Raw genomic sequence first — 22,675 nt, 5'->3', positions numbered from 1 at the left:
ACTGACCGACCTGTTTGCTCATGATGGAAACATTATGTTCACCATACCACTATTTTTAAGCTAGCATTCATTGAGCTTAATTGTACTAAGCATTTATCACGTATTAACCCATGTAAGCCTATAACCACCCTGAGATTGGAATTATTCCACCACCACCAAATCCCCCTCACTCCCCTACTCCTGCCAAATTTTAGAAATGAAACTGAGGCAAAACCTGGATGATGGCAATGGCAGAGCTCAGTGCTCTTAACAAACACACTACACTACCTCTGCTGTAATAATGGACATACTCTTCTCTCTTATTACTCTAGTAATAAAATCAAAAGTAACATTTAGAGCCACAGAGTTTACTGAATTGGCTAATACCAAAATCCACATCTTAAAAGAAACAACTCTGAAAGAATAACTTGTCCATCAGTACACTTACAGACTCCCAAGATGGCTCATTTGCACCAATTTCCCGAATCCTCTCTTTCACAGCTTCCTCCGGGGCTGGGATGGGGACAACACTGCTGCTCAGAAGGGAAGCCAATTGACCGAGGAGTTTCTGATAGTGGGATTGTGCAGTTTTAGTTTCCCAGCCGAATGAATATGGAGGTCTGTCTAATTTACATTTTTGTTTTTCCTTATGGATCAAATCTTGATATTTATCCCAAATTTTCTGCCCCTGTTTTGGTCCTTCAGAGTGAAAAACATTCTCTCTCAGAGTTTTTGGCCAGGAGAGCTTTACCTTCATCCTAAACATGCCAACACGTGTTAAACTTCCCATTTGTACTTTAATCTGGAGGTACCTAATTCCCCTCTTTTGAAATATAAACCTAGTCATGAAACTTCAGGAGAAAGGCCCTCAAAAAAAAATAAGTTATAGAATCATAAGAGAGACAAGGGTCATACTCCAAAGAGCAAACTAGAACATCAAGAGGTATTAAAACAAAGGTAAGTTTTGAGAACATAGAAAATTGAACTTAGAGAAGCAGCTAACCAAGCGACCCCAGTTTATGAGGGTAAACTCTTTACAGAGAATTTGAGCTAATAAATGTAGAAGGAAAGGTAGAAATTTTAAAATCAGCATTTTGAGTTTCCTAATAAAATAACTGATACAAGCCAGAATTATCAAGTGAAAAGTTGGCAGGGAAATGAAATTCTTCATGAAAACTTAATTATGGTTATAGAACATCACTTAATAACTTTGATCATGTAAAGGTATGAATGAAAGAAGTCACATACATCCCCAATCTTTCCCCTGTGCTCCTGTAATCATCCTGCTTCCACTGTAAATAGGAAAAAAAGAGAAGATAATGCCATACTCCCCCTGGCCTCCCACCAACCTCCTGCAGGGGGAGTCTCCCTTCATAAGTTCTAGCCTTCTTGCCACCTTCAACTCTGGGAGCTGAGTAAACAAGTTCAGTTTCTGGGTTTTTTGTCATGTGAAACTGGGAAATAGAAAGAGAGCTAGAATTGTTGAAGTAATGATTGATTTTCCTCATTAAAAGCCTAGAAAAAAGAGGCAAAATTAAAAAGCAGTGGAAAAAAGGTCAGAGCTGCATGGACTCTGTTTTGGGAGAGTTTTCAGAGATGTGGCAGATTAGTGAGAGAAGTGAAAAAAAGAAAATTGTTACTTTTTTCAAGTAATTGTGAATTACTTGAGAGAGGCAATTAAAAATTAAAATTACTTTTAAATACTTTGAAAGTAGTTCTGAATTTTTTTCAGTGGAACCCCTCACATTAATTGGATTCCGATGGGCCTTGTTTTATACATTCATATTATATAATAAACTGTTATGGTCTAAGAATTTAAAAATAAATTTTCACCAGTTCTTTGATAATTGTCTGTCTCCCATTGTCCTCCAACATTCTTCTATCACATCGTTTACTAATCCTGTTGTCATCTAATAAGTGACCAGGCTCATCTCTTCCTTCTAAACCCAACTCATGCCATAATTCCGGATTTCAATGTTCAATGTAGATAATCCAACCAACTTAGCTTTAAAATTCCTTGCCCCTGTTTAAACAACTTTCACCTACACCCCTCTTCAACCCTTACACCCAGATCCAAAAACCCAGATTTTGTCAGCAGCAGGAAATAACCCACACCAGAAATTTAGCACTTCAATATTTTACTCCCTAACCATCACTTTTTCTCCCAGCTCTCTCTCAGCTCTACTCCCTCTAACCTTTTCTTCCGAATCCCGAATCCCTAGACCTTCAGATCCTCCTTGCACTTTCTGTCCTTCCTCAGAAGGGCTTGCAGTCAGCCGTGCTGCACTGCTTCCTTCTATCCCCGACGAGAAGGGGACCAACAAAGCATTCAACTTGGCATTGCCCATTCTCTCCCAGAGCAACACACAGTAATAAAAATCCTGTTTCTTCGAAAATCAATCAAAATTTATTCTCACCTTTATCGTAAAACTACCCAAGGTGTCTTCTTGTCCTGTCATATTCATATAAGGAGTGAATCCATTAGCACCTGCTAACTTTTTCTCCAAAAGGTCTGCTTTTTGTTCTGCCTTCTCTCTTTCAACCAGATGTACTCTGTAGGTAACAATATCATGAAACCAACTCAATATTCAAACTTCAATTAAAATAGTGAAAATAAATATTCCCCATTTAAAATATATTAAATATGTGTATCAAGTAAAAATGTAACTATTTCTAAGGAGAGACTAGAAATGGCAGAGAAATGGAGAGAAATACAATCCAGTGTTAAGTCGTGTAGCAGTTACGCTGGGGGTGATGGTTGCACAACCTGTGAATAGACTGAAAATTACTGAATGTACACTTGAAAAGGGTGAATTTCAATGGTATGTGAATATCTCAGTAAAAATGCTTTTAAAAATATAATAATTTTGAGTCAGGTTTTATGTGAAATTCTTCTATATTTAAAGTCTGTGACGCGGGCACACATGGCTCAGCAGTTGAGTGTTGACCTAGGATCCAGGTGATCAGGGTTCGATTCCCAGTGAGGGCACATGCCTGGGTTGCAGGCTCGATCCCCAGTCGGGGGTGTGCAGGAGGCAGCCGATCAATGACTCTCTCATCACTGATGTTTCTCTCTCTCTCTCTCTCCCTCCCTCCCTCTCCTTTCCTCCCTCTGAAATCAATAAAGATATATTTAAAATAATAAATAAATAAAAAATAAAGTCTGTGATCAATCAGGAATATGGACTTCATATACTACTTGCAAGCTTATGGCAAACAACATTTGAAAACAAACTAGAAAATTCCCGGACCTCGGAGCCCAGCACCTATGTTCCGTCTTCTGAGGCTAACATAATACCCTGCAGTGGCTGATGGAGCAGCTCAGGCCAGAGGCCATCGTGCTGACAATCAACAGCACTGCATACAGAAATCCTGCAAGGATGCCCTGCTGTCAGTGGCCCAGTGGGAAGCAATAGCTCCCAGGAGACCAGATCCTGTGCTTTACTCTCAAGATTGTAGCAAAGAAGTTTGGTGAGACGCCCAACAGGCACCAAGGAGGAATGATAGCCTCCAAGTTTCAAGAAAACATTTTTCTCTAACCAAATAACTTTTAGATATTTCAGACCTTTCCTGTGGCCTGTTCTTATATCCAAAATTCCATGGAAACTGAAGACTGTCTACTCAAATAAGGAAACTGGTAAAGGAGTAAACTTTTAAATAAAAATGACCTGGTTTGTTTGAAGAGCTTTATACTTAAGAGAAACAAAAACCTTACCACCAAATATATAAAAATGCACCTCCTCCATAAGTAAATTACTGTTTCTATACCTGGAATATTGTGTGTGTTTTAATTACTGGACATTTACATTTTGGAAAGGAAAACATTTTTATTTAAAAACTGATATATGTGGCCTGGAATTTTCACCGATACATCTCTAGGGCAAGAGAAACAAAGGAAAAAATAACAAATGGGGCCACATCAAACTAAACAGCTTCTGCACAGCAAAGAAATCTTCCTCAAAATACAAAAGAACCCCATTGTACGGGAGAACATATTTGCCAAGGATATATCTGGTAAGGGGCTAATTTCCAAAGTGTACAAAGAACTCATACAACTCAACAAGAGGAAGACAAACAACCCAATTAAAAAATGGGCAAAGGACCTGAATAGACACTTCTCCAAAGAGGACATAGAGATGGACAAGAGACACATGAGAAAACGACCAACATCGCTAATCATCAGAGAGATGCAAATTAAAACCACAATGAGGTATCACCTCACACCTGTCAGAATGGCTGCCATCAACAAATCAACAAATGAGACCTGCTGGCGAGGGTGTGGAGAAAGCGGAGCCCTAGTGCACTGCTGGTGGGAATGCAGACTGGTGCAACCACTATGGAAAACAGTATGGAGCTTTCTCAAAAAATTAAAAATTTTTTGCCCCAGTGATCCCATTTCTAGGAATATATCCTAAGAAACCAGAAACACCAATCAGAAAGAATATATGCACCCCTGTGTTCATAACAGCACAGTTTACAATAGCTAAGATCTGGAAACAGCCCAAGTGCCCATCAGTAGGTGAGTGGATAAAAAAGCTGTGGGACATTTACACCACGGTATACTATGCAGCTGTAAAGAAGAAGGATCTTGTACCCTTTTGGACAGCATGAAAGTACCTGGAGAATATTATGCTAAGCAAAATAAGCCAGGCACAGAAAGATAAACATCACATGATCTCACTTACATGTGGAATCTAAAGAACATTATAAACTGATGAAGACAATAGATTCAGTGACATAGAAGCATGGAACAGACAGATGAATCTCAGAAGGAAGGTGGGTGGGGAGAGATTAACCAAAGAATTTATATGCATATATGCATAACCCATGGACACAGACAATAGTGTGGTGAAAGCCTGGGGTAGGGAGTGGGTGTGGAGGGAGGGGTTAATGAGGAAAAAATGGGACATCTGTAATATTTTCAAAATTAAAGATAATTAAAAGAAGAAGAAGAAGAAAAAAAGATGTAAAACTATAAAAGTCTTAAAACAAAACAAAATTGATATATGTGCCCTGACTGGTGTTGCTCCGTGGTTAGAGCATGGGCCCATGAGCACCAAAGGGTCATGGGTTTGGTTCCCAGCCAAGGGCACTGCCGTACCTGGGTTGCAGGTTGATCCCCACAATGGTCAGGGAGTGTGTGGGAAGCAACCAATCGATGTGTCTCTCTCACATGTATGTTTCCCTCTCTCTCGCTGTGCTCCTCCCTCCCTCCCTTCCTTCCACTCTCTCTAAAAATTAATGGAAAAAATATCCTCAGGTGAGGGTTAACAAACAAACAAAAAAATTGATATTTGTAACTTGTTGTTCTTAAGATTTTTACACTATAATAAAACTTGTTCTTTTCTCATGAATTTACAGTTTCTAAGTAAAGATAAGCCAGTGTAAAATTAGAGGGAGAATTTACAAGTGAATTAATTAATTCAAATGATGTCTTGATTTTTCTAAATGAGAAGATTGTTTTATTTTTAATATTAAACATAGGAGCTGTTTCTCAGCAAACTTGTTTGGAAAGATTAATATTATATTATGAAGCAGATTTGATCATTGCCTTCTTAAGTTCCTCTACTTTATAGTTATTACACTTTTAAAAATAGGTTATTTTATGTTTTTAAAAATATGTTTTAAATGACTTACAGACATTGCTAATGATTAAAAACAAAGTAATGGGTGGGGGAAGATAATTCCCTACCTTAGACGGTTTTCTAGTTCTATGATTCTTTCATTTAGATCCCAGTTGCCTCTGTCAAGGCTCTGAATATTGATGCTTTTCAAAGATTTAATTCTGGTTAGACAAGCAATAAGATCCTCTAGGTCCTTGATATCATTTTTCAGGGAGATTATCTGGAATGACTGTTTCGAGTTATCTTCTTTGTAACTTTCTAGCTCACTCTTCATCTCTTGCAATGAAGTTTCTTTGACGAAAAGTTTGTTTTGAAGATTTCTTAGCTAATGAGAAAGGGAAAGTATTACTTAAAATCATTTATAATTTTGGTTTTAGAAAATTTATGACTTTAAATCATTATGGGTATTTAAGTTACACATTATTATACAATAAAATGAAAGCTTTCAAATCTAACAGTATATTCCAATGTTAAATACATTTTTAAAATTACATCAAATTGACACATATGGTGTAGAATAAGTGATTTTATTCTCATCAACACTAAAGTTGTTTAAATCTTGTTACAAGAGTAAATTATACCAATAACAAATTTTAGAATTCATACCAGAAAAGAAATACTTAATGCTTAGGCCATAGATGCTTTGTTTTATGATGTGTTGCAAAGGAGCATGTATGCACAGAACTCTCTTCTAAAGAGCAACCTATGTTTATATCACTTGGTTTCTGGCCTTATTTGTGCCGATCAGAGAAATAGGTAGAGGAAAGTCAGGAGAAAGAGCAAAGCTTAAATTGAGTATATATGTGTGTGTGTGTGTGTATAATATATATATATATTACATATATATTATATATATGTAATATATATATATGCAAATAAAGAAAAGAAGAGCTCATAAAGTTATGAAGAGAAGCAAGAGTGATGGTTTGTGCGAGGGGAAAAAACAAGAGAGCCACCAAAGGTTGCTATTGGAAGGAAAGGATCAAAAGGATTGAAGAGGCAGGGGCACAGCTGCTGTGAGGTGAGTGATGTTTTTATCTTTGGGTAGCATTTTTTAAACCTCTGCTCTTCCATTTGATAAGTGAAAAAAGTTCACTGATGAAAAAGTTGAGGTATTTTTAGAACATTTTACATGACAATCTCAACAGATGTCGAGCTGTAACTCTATTCTATCAAATATATCCCAACTTCTGATAATCACAATAATCGTTAAAATACTTCAGCATTATCTTCATTATTTTAATTAGTTTAGTCAGGGGTTCTCTGTACTGTCGTGGTTACTATTCACCTAAGATACTATAAAAATAATGAGCTGTGCAATGTAGTGGTCCCATTTCCCTGTACTAAGATATAAAAACTATGTTTTAAGGTCTCATTTTTAGTTATCCTGTTGTTAGGATATTGTTAAGACAATGTTTTATGAAAAATACCTAAGGCAGCATGAGTCTCACACCCACACCATATTAATTTCTAGATCTAGTTTAGTTTTCCTCGTGATCAAACTGTCAATTAGTCTTCCACAGCATTTTGCCAGTTCTGCTTTTTACTTCCTCCATATGGACAGTGATTTGAAAAATCTAAGATTTTAAAAACACTGCTGCATTATTTTTTTATGCCAAAGAAACCCAAATTTTGAATAGTTTGGTTGGATTTGGACATATGAACCATAAATATGTTTAAGACTTAGCTAAATGTATGCTTCCCCAAAATTGATATGTAGCCTCTTGATAAAGATTGTCAACAAAGGACTTGTATATAAAGAATTCTAAACTCTCAGAAAACAATCCAAGTAGAAAATGAACAAAAGATTTACAGAAACTTTATCAGAAAGGATATATGGATGGCAAATAAGCCTATAAAAATAGATACATCATCATCAGCCATTAAGTATATGCAAATTAAAGCTATAATGAGATATCACTACACATGTATTGAAATATCTAAATACAAAATAGTGACACCACCAAATGCTGGCAAGGATGAGGGGAAACTGGATCACTCATACATATCTGGCAGGAATGTAAAATGGTCCAGCCACTCAGAAAAATATTGCAGCAGTTTCTTATAAAACTAAATGTGCAATTACCTTCTGACCCATCTATTGCACTTTTAGGGATTTGTTCCAGAGAAATTAAAAGTTATGTTCACACAAAAACCTATACATGAAAGTCCATAGATTCTTTATCTGTAATAGAAAAAAATTAGAAGTAACCCAGATATTTGTTGACAAGTGAATGGTTAAACAAACTATGGTACATACATACCATGGACTCAGCAATAAGAAGGACCAAACTATTGATACACCAACAACTTGGATAAATCTCCAGGAAATTATGCTGAGTGAAAAAGCCAATCCCAAAAGATTACATATATGATTCTATTTATATAACACTTTAACAACAGCTTTATTGAGATATAATTCATAAATTCACCCATTTAAACTATACAGTTGCATGGTTTTTAGTATATTCATAGAGTTGTATAGCTATATTGAACTGTTTTATTTTTCACTTTTAAAAACTGAGATAATTTACATACCATAAAATTGACACTTTAAAGCATATAACTCAGTAGTTTTTAGTATATTCACAGGTTGTGCAACCCTCACCACCACCTAATTCCAGAACATTTCCATTATCCCCTAAAGAGACTCTCTACCCATTAGTGATTACTCCCCATTTTCCCCTGGCAACACTAGGCCTTTTTATACATGTTATCAGTAACATTTTTTTTACAAGTTGTTTAACTCATTTATTATTACAGCAGCCCATCTAGCACTATGCAAGATTTTTAGCTCAATATCATATTGCCTAAACTAGACAACACACCCACCAACTGAATACTTTAATATTTATCTCTTCTATAGCTGGCTTTTCTTATACATAATTCTCTTGCACCTGTTTCTCCATTATTAGGCAGGAACATATGATAATTATTTTTGTATGTCCCACAAAGAAATAAAGTTAACTATAACAAAAAAATTTAAATGCATCCAGTGAGAAGAAAAACTGCCTTATCAAGACAATTGTGCTCCTGTGGGATTAAATAATAGGTTATTATAAAAGAGAAAGATGACTCATGCTGAAGGTATTCTGTTGAAGTCATCAGTCCTTTTTTGTTTTTTTAAATAACTTTAACACAGGGAAACCATGCAATAACTGTCACTAAATATTTATTAAATCCAGAAAATGCCAACATGAGCTTTGAATTACTTTTTGATATATATAGTATCTAAAAACAAATCAAAATGAGAACTTTGTAGAGCCTTTTAGATATCTGCTTTGACAGATTTAAAATATTTATAGTTACCAAATGATTTATGTACTTGTAGAGAATTGCTTTTTAAAAAAGTACTTTGAAATTTCTGAAAAAAAGCTTGCATATTTTCTTTAAACAAGGTTTAAAAACTGTGATCTTGCCCAGCCAGTGTGGCTCAGTGGTTGAGCATCAACCTATGGTCCAGGAGATCGTTGTTCGATTCCGGTCAGAGCATGTGCCCAGGTTCTGGGCTCAATCTCAGGGATCCTGAAGGAGGCAGCCCATCAATGACTCTCTCATCATTGATGTTTCTCTCTCTCTCCTTCTCCCTTCTTCTCTCTGAAATCAATAAAGACATTTTTAAAACAAAAAACAAAAAAACCTGCGATCTTTTTTGATAATTTGGTTTAAAAGCACTCTCTAGCTCATCACAGGGAATGAAAGTCAAGGTATTTCCTTCAAATGTGGTTTCTTTTTCTTCTTTTTTTCTGTTTTCTTTTATTTTTATTAATTTTTTAAATTTTTAATTTTTTTTTTAATTTTTGTTTAAACTATTACAAATGTCCCTTTTTCTCCCCAATGACCCATTCCACCCCATCCCACCCCCCTCTCCAGTCCCTCTCCACACCATTGGGTTGTGCATATATGCGTATAAATTTTTTGGTTAATCTCTCCCCCTCCCCTCCCCCGCCCTCCTCTGTCCCTCTGCTATTCGTCAGTCTGATCCATGCTTCCATGTCATTGAATCTTTTTCAATTGTTGCTGTTACTCAGATGTTTCATCAAGTATTTAGTAAGACTGGTGGATATTTTCCATTTGGTGCTATATTGAAAATGAGAACTCATCCTTTCCATTAAAAACGCATGATATATGTAATATTATTACATAAATTTTGAGCATGGCAGTTCATAAGCAATGTTCTAATATCCTAGCATTTGGCAGTCAACTTGAAAGCACTTAATTATGTACCACCTTCAAAAGGATTTCTCTGGCAAAAGACAAATTAATGTCTAAATTAAGGCTCCTCAGTGATGAGAGAATTTAATACTGAGAAAAGAGCAAAACTGAATTGAGATAATACTTTGCGTCCTTTATCAGAATGGTTTTTTCCCCTACTTTTACAGAGAATATATTTCCCCATAGTGTTTTATTTTTAGATAATCCATATACCTCAGCTAAAAGATCCTTGTTTTTCACCAATAAACCAGCAAGGTCAGGATGGTCTGGGTCAGCTGTCCTTTCATTGTACGTGATCGGGTTCCTGGTGGAAACCACTTCAAGAGGTGGATCAAAACAAGCCTACAAAGAAAATTGCAAATTATCTAAATATGTACTCCGTAGATCAACCCGAAATGTTCTAGTCTACACAAACTCAAGTAAGTAGCTCTAAATAGAATACAACTTTAAAACATTCATTTTAAGGTGCTACCCTAACAAACACAATAGGTCTCAGGAAAACAGTAAGTAACATAGTCTACACTTTTATTTTCATTCACTATGTAAAAACCTTATCTCTCCTACTACATTAAAAGTACATAAGAGCAGGACATATTTCTGATGTATTTCTATCATCCCATACTAGCTGCAAAAACTACGGATTGAATAAAGGAACCAACAGGAAAAAAATAAACTCTTAATACAAAGTTAACTTATATAGGTGATAGTACTGTTCTCCCAAACTAACCTTATAAAAATATTTAAAAATATATAAGGAGACTAAAGCAAAAAAAAAAAAAAAAGAAAGAAAGAAATATGAAATAATTATTCTATGATTTTAGGTTTGTAAACGACTATTCAATTTCTTACTCATAAGATTTATCGATATTTCAAATGAGATACAGTCTGCTATGCTTCATATAGTAGAAAGTAGGAACCATAAATTTTTACCATATCAGGCACTAGAGAAAATTCCAACTCCAATGTCAGTTCCCAGAAAACTGAATTGTCCAATACGAGTGGCTTCCCTGCACAATTTGCCAGTAGAATGTTGGCACATCCAAGAAGCTGCTGCTAGGGGAACGCATCACAGAGGCCCACGGAAGGGGGAAGAGGCCTCTTGAAGGGTACAGTAAACCTGTGGGCCTTTATTTCCCTAATCAGTGAAGTGAAAGCACAAAGTGGTCTCATCAAGCATTAGGGAACTTAAGAACTCTTCAGAAAGTGGTCCCACTGAAAGTAAACATTCTGGCAAATGTGAAACTTACATTTTGGGTCTTTCTTTCGAGAAATTCTTGGAAGAGGTCAAATTTTATGTTCTGACACCTACACCTCATTGAGGGAAAAGTACTTTGAGAGGAGGAAAAAAATGATTCCATCTACTACTCCTAAAGCAAAGGTGATTTGTCTGAAAGGCTGATATCTTATTCCAGGGAAATACTTTTATGCCACAGAAAGTACATCCCTGTTATGTATTCTTGATACCAGAATCACTAGGATTATACTTCAGATATCATCTAATCTAGGAGGTGTCAACTTTGCCTGTACATCAGAATCTCAAAGAAAACTCCAAAAAAATACTGAGACCCTGACCCTGTCCCAAAGTCTAACTTAATTGGTCTACAGTGGAGCCTAGGCCTATTTTTTAAAAGCCACACAGGTGATTCTTGTGTGACTTTATGGTTGAGCATGACTGTCCCATTATCTTCACTTACGTATGATACAAATGGGGAAAGGAGAAATTAAGTGACATTCATAGGAATGGAAGTAATGGTTACTAACCAAACCAGGAAAATAAGAAATATTTTTTTCCTCTAAAACTAGCTTTTTAAAATTACATCCCCAAGCAGCAGGAATGTAAGTATAAATAAGATAGAAAATTTCTTTTTTTAAAATTTATCTTTACTGTTGAAACTATTACAGATGTCCCTCTTCCCCCCCCCCATTAACCCCTTCCACTCTGCATCTGCCCCACCCCCAGGCCTTCCCCGCATTATTGTCTGGGTCCATGGGTTATGCATTTATGCATATAAGTTCTTTGATTATTTCTTATATAGCTTACATTCTGGTGAAAAAAGAAAAAACAGCAAACAAGTACATAAATAAAATCATTTTAGATAGTGGTAAGTGCTATGAATAAAATAGACTAATGTGACAGTAAGGAGGAGGCAACTTTTGATAATGTGATCAGAGGGCCACTTTGGGATGTATTAATATAAATTAAATCATACTTTATTGGATAACCTGCCTTTATCATTTAACAATGTTTGAAAGCTATCTTACAGTATATCTATAGAGGTATATATCTATTGTTCCTTTAACAACTGCATCCATTCTAATGGAGATTTGCTTTTTGCTATTGAAATCAATGTGTGAGGAACACTTTTATACACATACCTTTGTGTATATGTGTAAATGTCACTCTAGGATAAATTCCTAGAAGAGAAATTATAAGGTCAATTATAATTTAAGGTTTTGATAGATATTATCAAATTACCCTCAAAAAGCTTGTAAAAATGGAGCTTCTGCAAAAAAGATACACATTTTTTTTAAGCAATGGCCATTAAGAGCATTTGAATAAAAGCATCTTTCTATTTTCTGTGAAATGATCGATTATCAGTCTTTATCTTATTTAACCAATCTGCGATATATTTGACAGAATTAATTACCCCTTTTCTTCTGATACACTTTCTTCACTTGCATTCTAAGGCTGGGTGTGTGCAACCTTCCCTCCTGGTTTTTCCTCATCTTGAATTCTAAACACTGAAGTGTTCTAAAGATTAGCCCTTGTCCTCTCTACCTCCACCCATTCCCTTCTCATCTCATCTCATGAATTTAAACATCATAATATCTCTCATTTCTATGAATATCACTTAGATATTTGGGTGCTTAAGAGGCATCTAAAAACTTTTTTTAATTAAAAAAATTTAATTATAGTTTACATCCAGTATTATTTTGTATTAGTTTCAGGTGTACGGCACAGTGGTCAATCACATACCTTACAAAGTGTTCCCCCAATGCTTCTAGTACCCAACTGGCACCATATATAGTTATTACAATATTATTTACCATATTTCCTATGCTGTACTTCACATCCCCATGACTATTTTGTAACTACCAATCTGTATTTCTCGATCCCTTCACCTTTTTTTAAAAAAAGTTTTTACTGATTTTAGAGAGAGAGGAAGAGAGAGGGAGAGAGAGAGAAACATCAATGCAAGAGAGATTTCGATTGGCTGCCTCCTGCACACCCCCTACCAGGGATCAAGCCTGCAACCTGGGCATGTGCCCTGACCAGGAATTGAACCAGCAACCTTTTGATGCACAGGATGACGCTCAACCAACTGAGCCACAGAGGCCAGGGCAATCCCTTCACCTTTTTCACCCAGTCCCCCAACCTCCCCCTCTGGCAACCATCAGCCTGTTTCCTATTATCTCTGAGTCTGTTTCTGTTGTGTTTTTTTAATTATACTGTTCTTTAGATTCCACATATAAGTGAAATCCTATGGTATTTCTCTTTCTCTGACTGATTTATTTCACTACCCTTTAGGTCCATCCCTGCTGTAGCAAATGGCAAGATTGTGTTCTTTTTTATGGCCATTTATTATTCATATTTTTTATTTTTTTTCCTTCTTTGTCTTAAAAAAGACCCTTTAACATTTCTTGTACTACTGGTTTGGTGGTTTTGAATTCCTTTAGCTTTACTTTGTCTAGGAAGCTCTTTGTTTGTCCTTTGATTCTAAATGACAGCTTTGCTGGGTAATCTTAGTTATAGGTCCTTCTCATTATTTTGAATATTTCATGACAATCCCTTCTGGCTTGAAAAGTTTCTGTTGAGAAATCATCTGACAGTCTTACGGGAGCTCACTTGTAGATAATTGCTTTTCTCTTGCTGCTTTTAAGGCTCTCTCTTTGTCTTTAACATTGGCATTTTAATTATGATGTGTCTTGGTGTGGACCTCTTTGGGTTCATCTTGTTTGGGACTTTCTGTACTTCCTGGACTTGTATGTTTATTTCCTTCATCAGATTAGGAAAGTTTGCTATCATTATTTTTTCAAATAGGATTTCAATTTCTTGATCTCTCTCTTCCCCTTCTGGCATCCCCATGATTCAAATGTTGATATTCTTGAAGTTGTCCCAGAGGCTCCTTACACTATCCTCATATTTTTGGATTCTTTTTTCATTTTGCTGTTCTAATTGGGTGTTTTCTGCTTTCTTATATTACAAATCACTGATTTGATTCTCTGCTTGTCTACTGTACTGATGATTCCCTGAAATTTATTCTTTATTTCAGTTAGTGTATCCTTCATTTTTGATTGGTTCTTTTTTATGGTTTCCATGTCCTTTTTTATGCTGTTGAAGTTCTAAGTTTCTTGAGCATCCTTACAACCATTGTTTTGAACTCTGTATATGGCAGTTTGCTTGCCTCCATTTCATTCAATTCTTTTTCTGGAGATTTCTCTTATTACATTTGGGACCTGTTTGGTTTTGGGGTGTGTTTTTTATCTCATTTTTGCTGCTTCTTTGTGTTTGTTTCTATGTATTAGGTAGAGCCACTGTGTCTCCTGGAATTGGTAGAGTAGCCTTGTGTAGTAGGTGTCCTCTAGGGCCCAGTGGCACAGCCTCCCCAGTCACCCAAGTTGGGTGCTCTAGGTACACCCCCTGTGTGGATTGTGTACACTGTCCTGTTATAGTTGAGCCTTGATTGGTGCTGGCACATCACGGGGAGGGACTGATTCCCCAGACTGATCAGCTGCAAGGCCCTCCTGCAACTATGGAAGAGGAGCTGCTGTGTAGGGGCCAACTCTATGGAGCAGGACTTCCTTCAGTGGGGCTTTGGTGCCTGCCAATTCTGCCCCTTGAGTGTGTAGCTCACAGAGGTGGTAGGGTAGTAACCCAGCGTGGTCTGCAGCTATACACCGAATGTACTGGCTGGGGCCTCCTGGGAGGTGTAAGGTTAGCCATTGCCTGTGCCCTGCCTAGAGCCACCTGGCACCAGCTACAGAGCAATCTGCAGATGGATGCTACTTGTGCTGGGCTTGGAGGTATCCAGGAGAGGCCAAGCTGCTAACCAAGTTCAGCTGCCACTAGTGCCAAGCCTATACCACCACCTTGACTAGAACCTAGAAACGTTTAAAACTGAATTGAAATTAAAAACCTGTTTCTTCCACAGTGTTATTTTATTTCAATTCAGTAATGGCAGCTCCACCTTTCCAGTTGCTCAAAATCCTTGCTGTTTCTCTTACACCATAACTATCTTTTCATTCAGGGTTCTGCTCAAGTCAGATTCCCCAGAGAAGGAAGCCTCTCTTACCACATTTCTAAAAGAGCACTTCTTAACCCACCACCATTCCCTGTCCTCTTAGCCTATCTATTTTTAAAAATGGCATGTCTCACCCTGGACAGTGTTGCTCAGTGGTTAGAGTGTATCGGCCCAAGCACCGAAGGGTCATGGGCTCAATTCCCAGTCAAGGGCACATACCTGGGCCGCAGGTTCACTCCCTTCCCCAGCTGGGGCCCATGCATGAGGCAACCAGTTGATGTGTCTCCCTCATATCGATGTTTCTCTCCTCTCTTCCCTTTTTCCCCCTCCCTCCCTTCCTCCCACTCTCTTTGAAAAGCAATGGAAAAAATATCCTCAGGTGAGGATTTTAAAAAGTGGCATGTCTCAATATCTAAAATTAGAGTATATATTTATTTAACTGATCACTGTTCTCCCCACCAAAATAATACCTGAGGGCAGGAATTTTGTTGGTTCACTGTAGTATCACCCAGAGCAGTGTCTTTTGTTGTTGGCCCAACAGCTACTTAACAACTACTTATTCAATGAATGAGTGAATTGTACAAGTCACACAAAAAATATTATAGTTTAAAACCACGCTGTCGAGATGGCAAAGACAATAACATTTAGAGTTGAAACATCCAGGGTTGGGCTTATCCCAGACACAGCAATGCAGCTTTTAGCAAGTCATACTTCAAAGTCTATTTCTCCATCAGTAAAGTGGAATTTGTGCCATCTCCCTCAGCAAAAGACAGCTGAGGTAGTCAATGTCTCTTTGGTATTATAAGCCACAAAAATGTCACTGCCTACAATTTACCAGGAAAATTTGCTTAAATTTTCTTCATAATTTCATTTGTTCAGGTAAAACAATATGTGAAGGTATTTGTTTGGATGTTCTCATTATTACATTATATGTTAAGTTGTACCTCTACGTGTACTTGTAAAAACTTTAAGAATGATCAAATAAAAGCAATTAAAAGAAAAATTCACCAAAGATTCTTTAATTCTATTACAGTGATGGTTGCACAAACACTAAAAATCACACTTAAAGAGGGTGAATTTTATAGTATGTAAATTATACCTCAATAAAACTGTTTATAAAACAAAAAAAGGGTCTCTAATTCCACACAGGGGGCAACTGTAAAATATTCTCAGAATTTAGGAATAAGGCAAATGCCACCTACCCCCGAAAGCCAAGAATTTATAAAAAGAAACAAGTTCAATAGATGAGCTTTGCCATTATGGTCCACCCTAAGAAATGGTTTATAAAATCGACCCAGAGCCCTGGTCAGGTAGCTTAGCTGCTTGTAGTATTGTCCTGTGCAACAAAAGGCTGTGGGTTCAATTCCTCGTCAGGGCACATACCCAGGTTTTGGGTTCCATCCCCAGTCAGGACACGTGAGGGAGGCAACTGATTTATGTTTCCCTTTCTCTCTTCTTCTCTCTTTAAAAATCAGTGAAAACAGCCTGGCCAGCGAGGCTCAGTGGTTGAGCATGGACCTATGAACCAGCAGGCGATGGTTCGATTTCCAGTCAGGACACATACCTGGGTTTCGGGCTCAATCCCCAGTAGGGGGCGTGCAGGAGGCAGCCAGATTGATGTTTCTCTCTCTTGCTCCATCTCTCTCTCTGAAATCAGTTAAAAAAAAAATAAATCAGTGAAAACATATCCTCAGGTGAGGATTTAAAAATAAATAAATAAAAAGCAATCCATATATTTGGTCAAATCCAAAGTGACCTGAACAAATTCACTATCTCAAAGAATTAACTACTTCCCTATGTTCACTGCAGCATTACTCATAATAGCCAAGACATGGAAACAACCTAAGTGCCCATCAATGTGAGACAGGCCAGTAAGCCAGGATAAGTGGAACAGGAAAACTGAGGCAAATAGCTGAACAAACTGGCCAAGCAATTTACAGCCAGATACAGAAGGTAACTTCCCTAGAGATGACATCTAGGGCTCAGCTGTATTTCAGCTCCAGGCGCAGAAAAGCAACAAAACCAGGTGGGTTAGGCCAGGACCAGTTGCAGTGACTGATGATCCCCTACCCTGGCACTGACAAATCAGTAGAGGCCAGGACCCTGAAAAACTGATGAATATTCTGCTGAAACCCTCCCTCAAAACCTCCCCTAAGGTTCCTGCCTGCAAGAGAGAGATAAAAGACAAAGCATCCCAGTCCACACTCTCCCTCTGCGGAGCAGCCTGTGCCGTTCCTTCCTTCTTCCCCCACAGGCGTGCATCTCCTACACTCTAAGAGACCCCACGAGACTTGCAACCAGGGGAGCAATGGGCAGCTCACACCTGGGCTAAGCCCCTGAACCTGTCCTCAAGGGCCCATTTTCTCTGACTTCCCAGTGAGCTAAAGCAGCCCAGCCTAGGCTCTCCTGTTGTTTCTTCTATGCTAAGTCCTTCCTTGTTTCACTGTCCCCAGCTTTAATAAATGTACCCTCATAGTCATCTGGACTCATGCTGTGAAATCTTTCCTACATGAAGTCCCACACACTACTGGCTGGCCCTAGGCAGACCTGCTCTGGGCCAGGTCCCCTCCAGTAACGAATGGATGAATGGCTAAAGAAAATGCAAGTGTGTGCGTGTGTGTGAGTGTGTGAACATCACTCAGCCATTTTTAAAAAAGGAAATCCTACCTTTTAAGACATGGATGAATCTTGAAGCCTTGAAGGCTTCGTGTTAAAGTGGGAGAAAGACAAATACTGTAAGATATTACTTATATGTGGTTATCTAAAAAAGCTGAACTCATAGAGTACAATAATGGTTGCCAGGGGCAAGGGTGGTAGGGAAACAGGGAGGTGGTAGTCAAAGGCTAGAGGCTTGCTGCTATAAAATGAATAAATTCTGGGGATCTAATATCCAGTGACTATAATTAACCATAGTGTATTATAAATCTGAACGTTAAGAGAGTAAATTTTAAATATTACCAACACACACACACACACACACACACACACACACACACAAAGATAATTATATAAGGGGATGGAAATGTTAACTAATTGTGATAAGAGCGGTGTACTAAATACGTGTATTAAAATCATCACGGTGTACACCTTAAACCTACATACATGTCCATAACACCTCAAAAAAACTGGGGGTAAAATTAAGTGAGCTGAACAATCTGTCTCTGAACTGTATCGGACGACTGGGACCTAACTCATAGGACTCGGGACACTAGCAGAGCAAGTCCCCGCGACCAGCCCGGCTGCCCGGGGCCTGCAGCCCTGCTCCCCAGGCTCCCGCGTCCTCCGGAGTGACGCCTACGGTGGGCCGGGTCCGCCCTGCGGGTCACTGGGCATCTGGTTCACCCCCGTCGCTTCTCCAGCCCAGAGCTGCGCGGGGACCTGACAAAACAGTCCTGCAAGGCTGCCGGCCCCTCCCCCCCGCACTGCCGCCCCCGGGGTTACGGGACCCCCAGGCGCTCCCGCTCGGCCGGCCTGACAGCGGGCTGGGCTTCAACCCCGGCCGAGATCAGTCACATGAGACCTTAAAAGTCACGGGCGCCGCCTAGCCCCTCCGGCTCAGCTTTGGGGTGGGGACACCAGTTCGTCAGCGCGGTCCGGCGACACCACCGCCCCAAGCTCCGCGCGCCAGAGCCTGGCCAGAGCTCCCGGAGGAGCCCCGCGCTCCGCCCCGCGGGACTCGCGCCCCTAGCGTCCGGGAGGGTCAGGGAGACCGTTCCGCTCCCGCGCCCGCGAAACTGACCTCCCGCGAGACCGCCCCTCCGCCTCCGCCTCCGATAGGCTGGGGTAGAGACCCGCCCCCTCTTACGCGGGTTTCCGCTCCGCGTGAAGGCGCCGTCTGAAACGACTCCTTCCGCCCGCCGGTCATTTCTTCCCTCCAGTCATCGCCGAGTTTATCTCCCGCCGCATTCCAGATCCCCTAGCTCTCCGCGCCTCCCGGCTTAAGGACTGCGCACGCGCTCCGACGTCCGGGGGGGGGGGAATAGGGAGGGGGCGCAGGCGCAGAAGCAAGCTCTCCCCGGGCGGTCGCTAACCTCGTGGGTTGGGCTGTCCGCGGTAGGGAAGGGAATCAAACCTCGATTTTGGCGGTATCCATCGTGGGCGGCGGACTAGTAAAGGTCATGGCACCGGCGGAAATCTTGAACGGGAAAGTGGTCTCCACGTAAGCACCTGTCGTTGTTAGGGAGCGTTGGGCTGCAGGCAAGGGCTCTGAGCAAGGTGTGCAGGTCAGCGATGGACTAGTTTTTTGCGGGAGGGAGACCTCTAGCGCAGAATTGGACCAACCCGGTGGGGAGGAAGGCCAGTGCCCCGATCTCTTCCCATCTGTAGCCGAGGAAAAGGGCTCCGGGCACAATCTGCGTTTGCTGGTGGGCTGCCTGGTGGCTGTGCCCGCTGGCTACGGTGCTTCTGGGACAAGTCCTCTCACCCGGCCTGACTGCTCCCCAAAATGCGGCCGCTGACTTTACCAGGAGAGAGCAGTTGGGGATGCCTGCAACATCACAGTCAGGACGCAGAAATCCAGTTTGCCTCCTTCCCCTATAATTTGGAGGTGACAGCGGGTCTCCTTTACCCACTACACCAGAGTGATTTGCTAAGGGGCCCAGTTTCCCCTTCAGTTTAATGCTCCTCTAACAGCACATCTCCGTGTCCTCGTCCTAGAGTTACATGCTAGTTTGGCTCTTGAATCTTGACAATATTCTGTATTCCATTTGACCTCTGCCTTTTTTACCCCTACAGGAATGCGTAACTAGTGGATAGGATTGCCAGACTGACTCCCAGGAAGTAATACCCCTCTGCTTTGTGTCTAGGAGGTGGCTAGTGGGGAAAGATGAGACCAGAAGAGGAAAGAATATACAGGGTGGGGCAAAAATAGGTTTACAGTTCTTCGTATGGAAAATAATACAATAATTAATTAACAATACAAGAATAAACTGTTTCTTGTACTCAAAACTGTAAACCTACTTTTGGCACACACTCCTTCAGGTTGCTCTTAGGACCTTGAACCTCACCAGTTACTTTGTAACTGCTGTAGTTGGAAACAGTAACTCTCCTCTGAACTCCTAATTTTGTGAGTAGAGATTTTTGAATGAATTATAGAGTCGTTGGTGGTGTGAAAGCCACCTTGGTGCAAAATGATTGTTTCCTGGACAAAGAAAGTGAAGTGTAAATTAGATTGTGGTGAGCCTTTCACATTGATGAGGAGAAACTCCAGGCTTTTAGGCTAGAAATCACAGTACTTATATCCGATTGCTTTTCAACATGTAGTTTGTTGAATTGCATTGTTTCTGTTTGACCTTCATTTTTTGTTTATTTGTATCCAAACCTACCCCCTTTACCAGTGGCTTTTTCTTGATGAAAGCTTCCTTTTAGAAAGACTGATTTGTGAAGAGATAATTTAGTTTTGCTTCTTGGCAGACTACTGAGAATAGTTGCTCACTGGATATATTTTGATTGAGTGGAGAGCAAGTTGAGTATGTTTGTAAGCTCCATAAGGGCAAATACATGCATTATTTTGTTTATGTCTATATCCATAAACACCTATAAACCTTTTTTTCAGTACTTCCTAGTTTTATGGCTTTAGGCAAATTAGCTTACCTCCTTGTGCCCAAATTTCCTCAAATGTAAAATAAAGATAACATCTAGGCCATGGAGTTGTTTGGAGAAGTAAATGAATAATTAACTGAAGAGCATTTAGAATTGTTCCTGGCACATAATAAGTGTGTGATACACATGAGCTGTATTAGTGATTAGTAATTACAATTGACCCTTGAACAACAAGGGTTTGAACTGCTCAGATTTTTTTCAAGATAGATACAGTCAGCTCTCTAAATTCCCTGGGTTTCACATCTTGGGATTCAACCAACCACAGATTGAAAGCCAGTATTTTTGATCTGCAGTTGGAAATCTGCAGGTGCAGAGGGCAGACTATGCATTGTTCTAGGCCATTTCGTGTAAGGGACATGAGCATCTTGGGATTTTGAAAGCCTGGTGGGGAGGGAGGGGTCCTAGAACCAGTTCCCCTCAGACACTGAGAGACTATGGTAGTTAAGTTTTGGGGGAGTCGAGTCAAAATTATACTTTAATTTTTGATAGTGTGGTGGGCACTGCCCCAAACCCTCGTGTTGTTGAAGGGCAACTAGTTAGTGTATACATTACCTTTTAGACAGTGATAACTACCTTGAGATGTACTTCAGAGGCTCTCAATGTTAGCTGCACATAAAATCTCTTAGGGAGCTATTTTTTGTTAATTCTTTCTATTTAAGTATGAATAAGTGTACCTATCATATGTATACAGCTCAGCGAATTTTTCACAGCTGAATTTACCTGAGTAACTAGCACCCAGAAAAGAAATAATGTTGGCACCCCTCTCTCACCCAGTCACCACCCCCACAAAAGTAATCACTATCCTGACTTCTAACTTTAACATCTAGTGTCACCTGTCTTTGAAGTTTATATAAATGGCACCATGCAGTATAAAGTCTTCTGTGTCTGGCTTCTCTCCAACATCATCTTTCTGACATGATTCCATGTTGCACGTAGTTGTAGTCCACTTACTTTCTGTATTGTATCCTACTATATGAATATGCCACTGTTTACCTACCCATGAACATTTGGGTTCCTAGTTTTTGGTGATTATGAATAGTGCTGCTATGAGTGTTTTTTTTACGTGTCTTTTGGTGGAACGTATACACATTTCTGTTGGTTACACATCTAGGAGTAGAATTGCGGAGTAATAGGGCATGTATGATCAGCTTTAGTAGAAATTGCCAATCTTTTTCAATGTAGTTTTACTAACTTGCACTCATAAGGAGCTTTTGAAAAGAGTATCAGTGCTTGGTACCCACACCAGACTGATTTAATTGGAATTGCTAGCAATAAGCTCCTGGACTCGGTATTTTTAAAATCTTTTAAAAGCTCATCCTGTGATTCTAATGCACCTTGGAGGTTGAGAACCACTTTGCGTAAAGCCTTACGTCTAAGTCCAGTGCTTGTCATTGAGGAACAGGACGGCAGTGATTTGGCCATAGGTATTGAAAGCATTTTTTGGAGAAGGCTCTTTCAGGTACTGGATGGTTCTCCCCCAGCATGCTCAGAGTTAACTTAGCTAACCTTTTAATAGTGCCCCATCGTTGAGCAATCAGTTCCTGCTAACACAGTTCATAGAGGAGCATTAAGACAGAGGCCTTTTTGTGCCTACAGAAGATTTTTCTCTAACGTACTTATAAAATGGCTCTGTCAGACACTGCCACACTTTGGCACCTAGACTCCCATGGAGAGTTTGACTTTAGGAGCTGGTAGTGTTCACAATTCTTCAGAGAGGGGGAGCTCTGCAAGGAGGGGCAGCTTGCCTGGCTCATGGGGTAGTGCAGTCCCCAGCTCCTTGTGCTGGGGGTACAGTAGGCAGCTGACCCTTGGGGAAGCCTGAACAGGAATGTAGTTCTTATGGCTTGAGTAGGTTGGGCTATAGGTGGAGTCTCTGGGCAGGGTGTCCCACCTTTCCTCTTTTGCCAGGCCAAGGATATTCTCAAGGAGAGGTAAGCAAACTTCTTACATTGCAGTTAGAGATTCTGGAATCTGGGGAAAGGGTCCCTCATTCCCAAGTTTGCAGGTCAGTTT

The 22,675-nt window shown here is 39.7% G+C and overlaps 2 protein-coding genes across 2 annotated transcripts in view; one reads left to right on the top strand and one right to left on the bottom strand.

The window, feature by feature from the left end:
* The window catches only part of LOC107545655 (uncharacterized), a 28,290-nt gene extending 9,109 nt beyond the window's left edge, over window positions 1-19,181 (bottom strand). The window contains 6 exon segments of the mRNA XM_087813778.1: window positions 428-698; window positions 700-737; window positions 2,397-2,532; window positions 5,672-5,928; window positions 10,032-10,160; window positions 19,134-19,181. Of these exon segments, the coding sequence (XP_087669904.1) occupies window positions 428-698; window positions 700-737; window positions 2,397-2,532; window positions 5,672-5,928; window positions 10,032-10,160; window positions 19,134-19,181 (879 nt within the window).
* Window positions 19,116-22,675, top strand: part of MTHFD1 (methylenetetrahydrofolate dehydrogenase, cyclohydrolase and formyltetrahydrofolate synthetase 1) — a 50,769-nt gene continuing 47,209 nt past the window's right edge. The window contains exon 1 of the mRNA XM_087819964.1: window positions 19,116-19,220. Coding sequence (XP_087676090.1) covers window positions 19,180-19,220 — 41 coding nt within the window. The 5' untranslated portion in view covers window positions 19,116-19,179. The remainder of the gene's footprint in view (window positions 19,221-22,675) is intronic.

The sequence above is a fragment of the Miniopterus natalensis genome, chromosome 1, assembly GCF_054644295.1.
Source record: "Miniopterus natalensis isolate mMinNat1 chromosome 1, mMinNat1.hap1, whole genome shotgun sequence".
In the NCBI taxonomy this organism is placed as follows: Eukaryota; Metazoa; Chordata; class Mammalia; order Chiroptera; family Miniopteridae; genus Miniopterus; species Miniopterus natalensis.
Note: the sequence above shows the minus strand (reverse complement) of the source record. Positions and strands in the feature narration are given on the sequence as shown.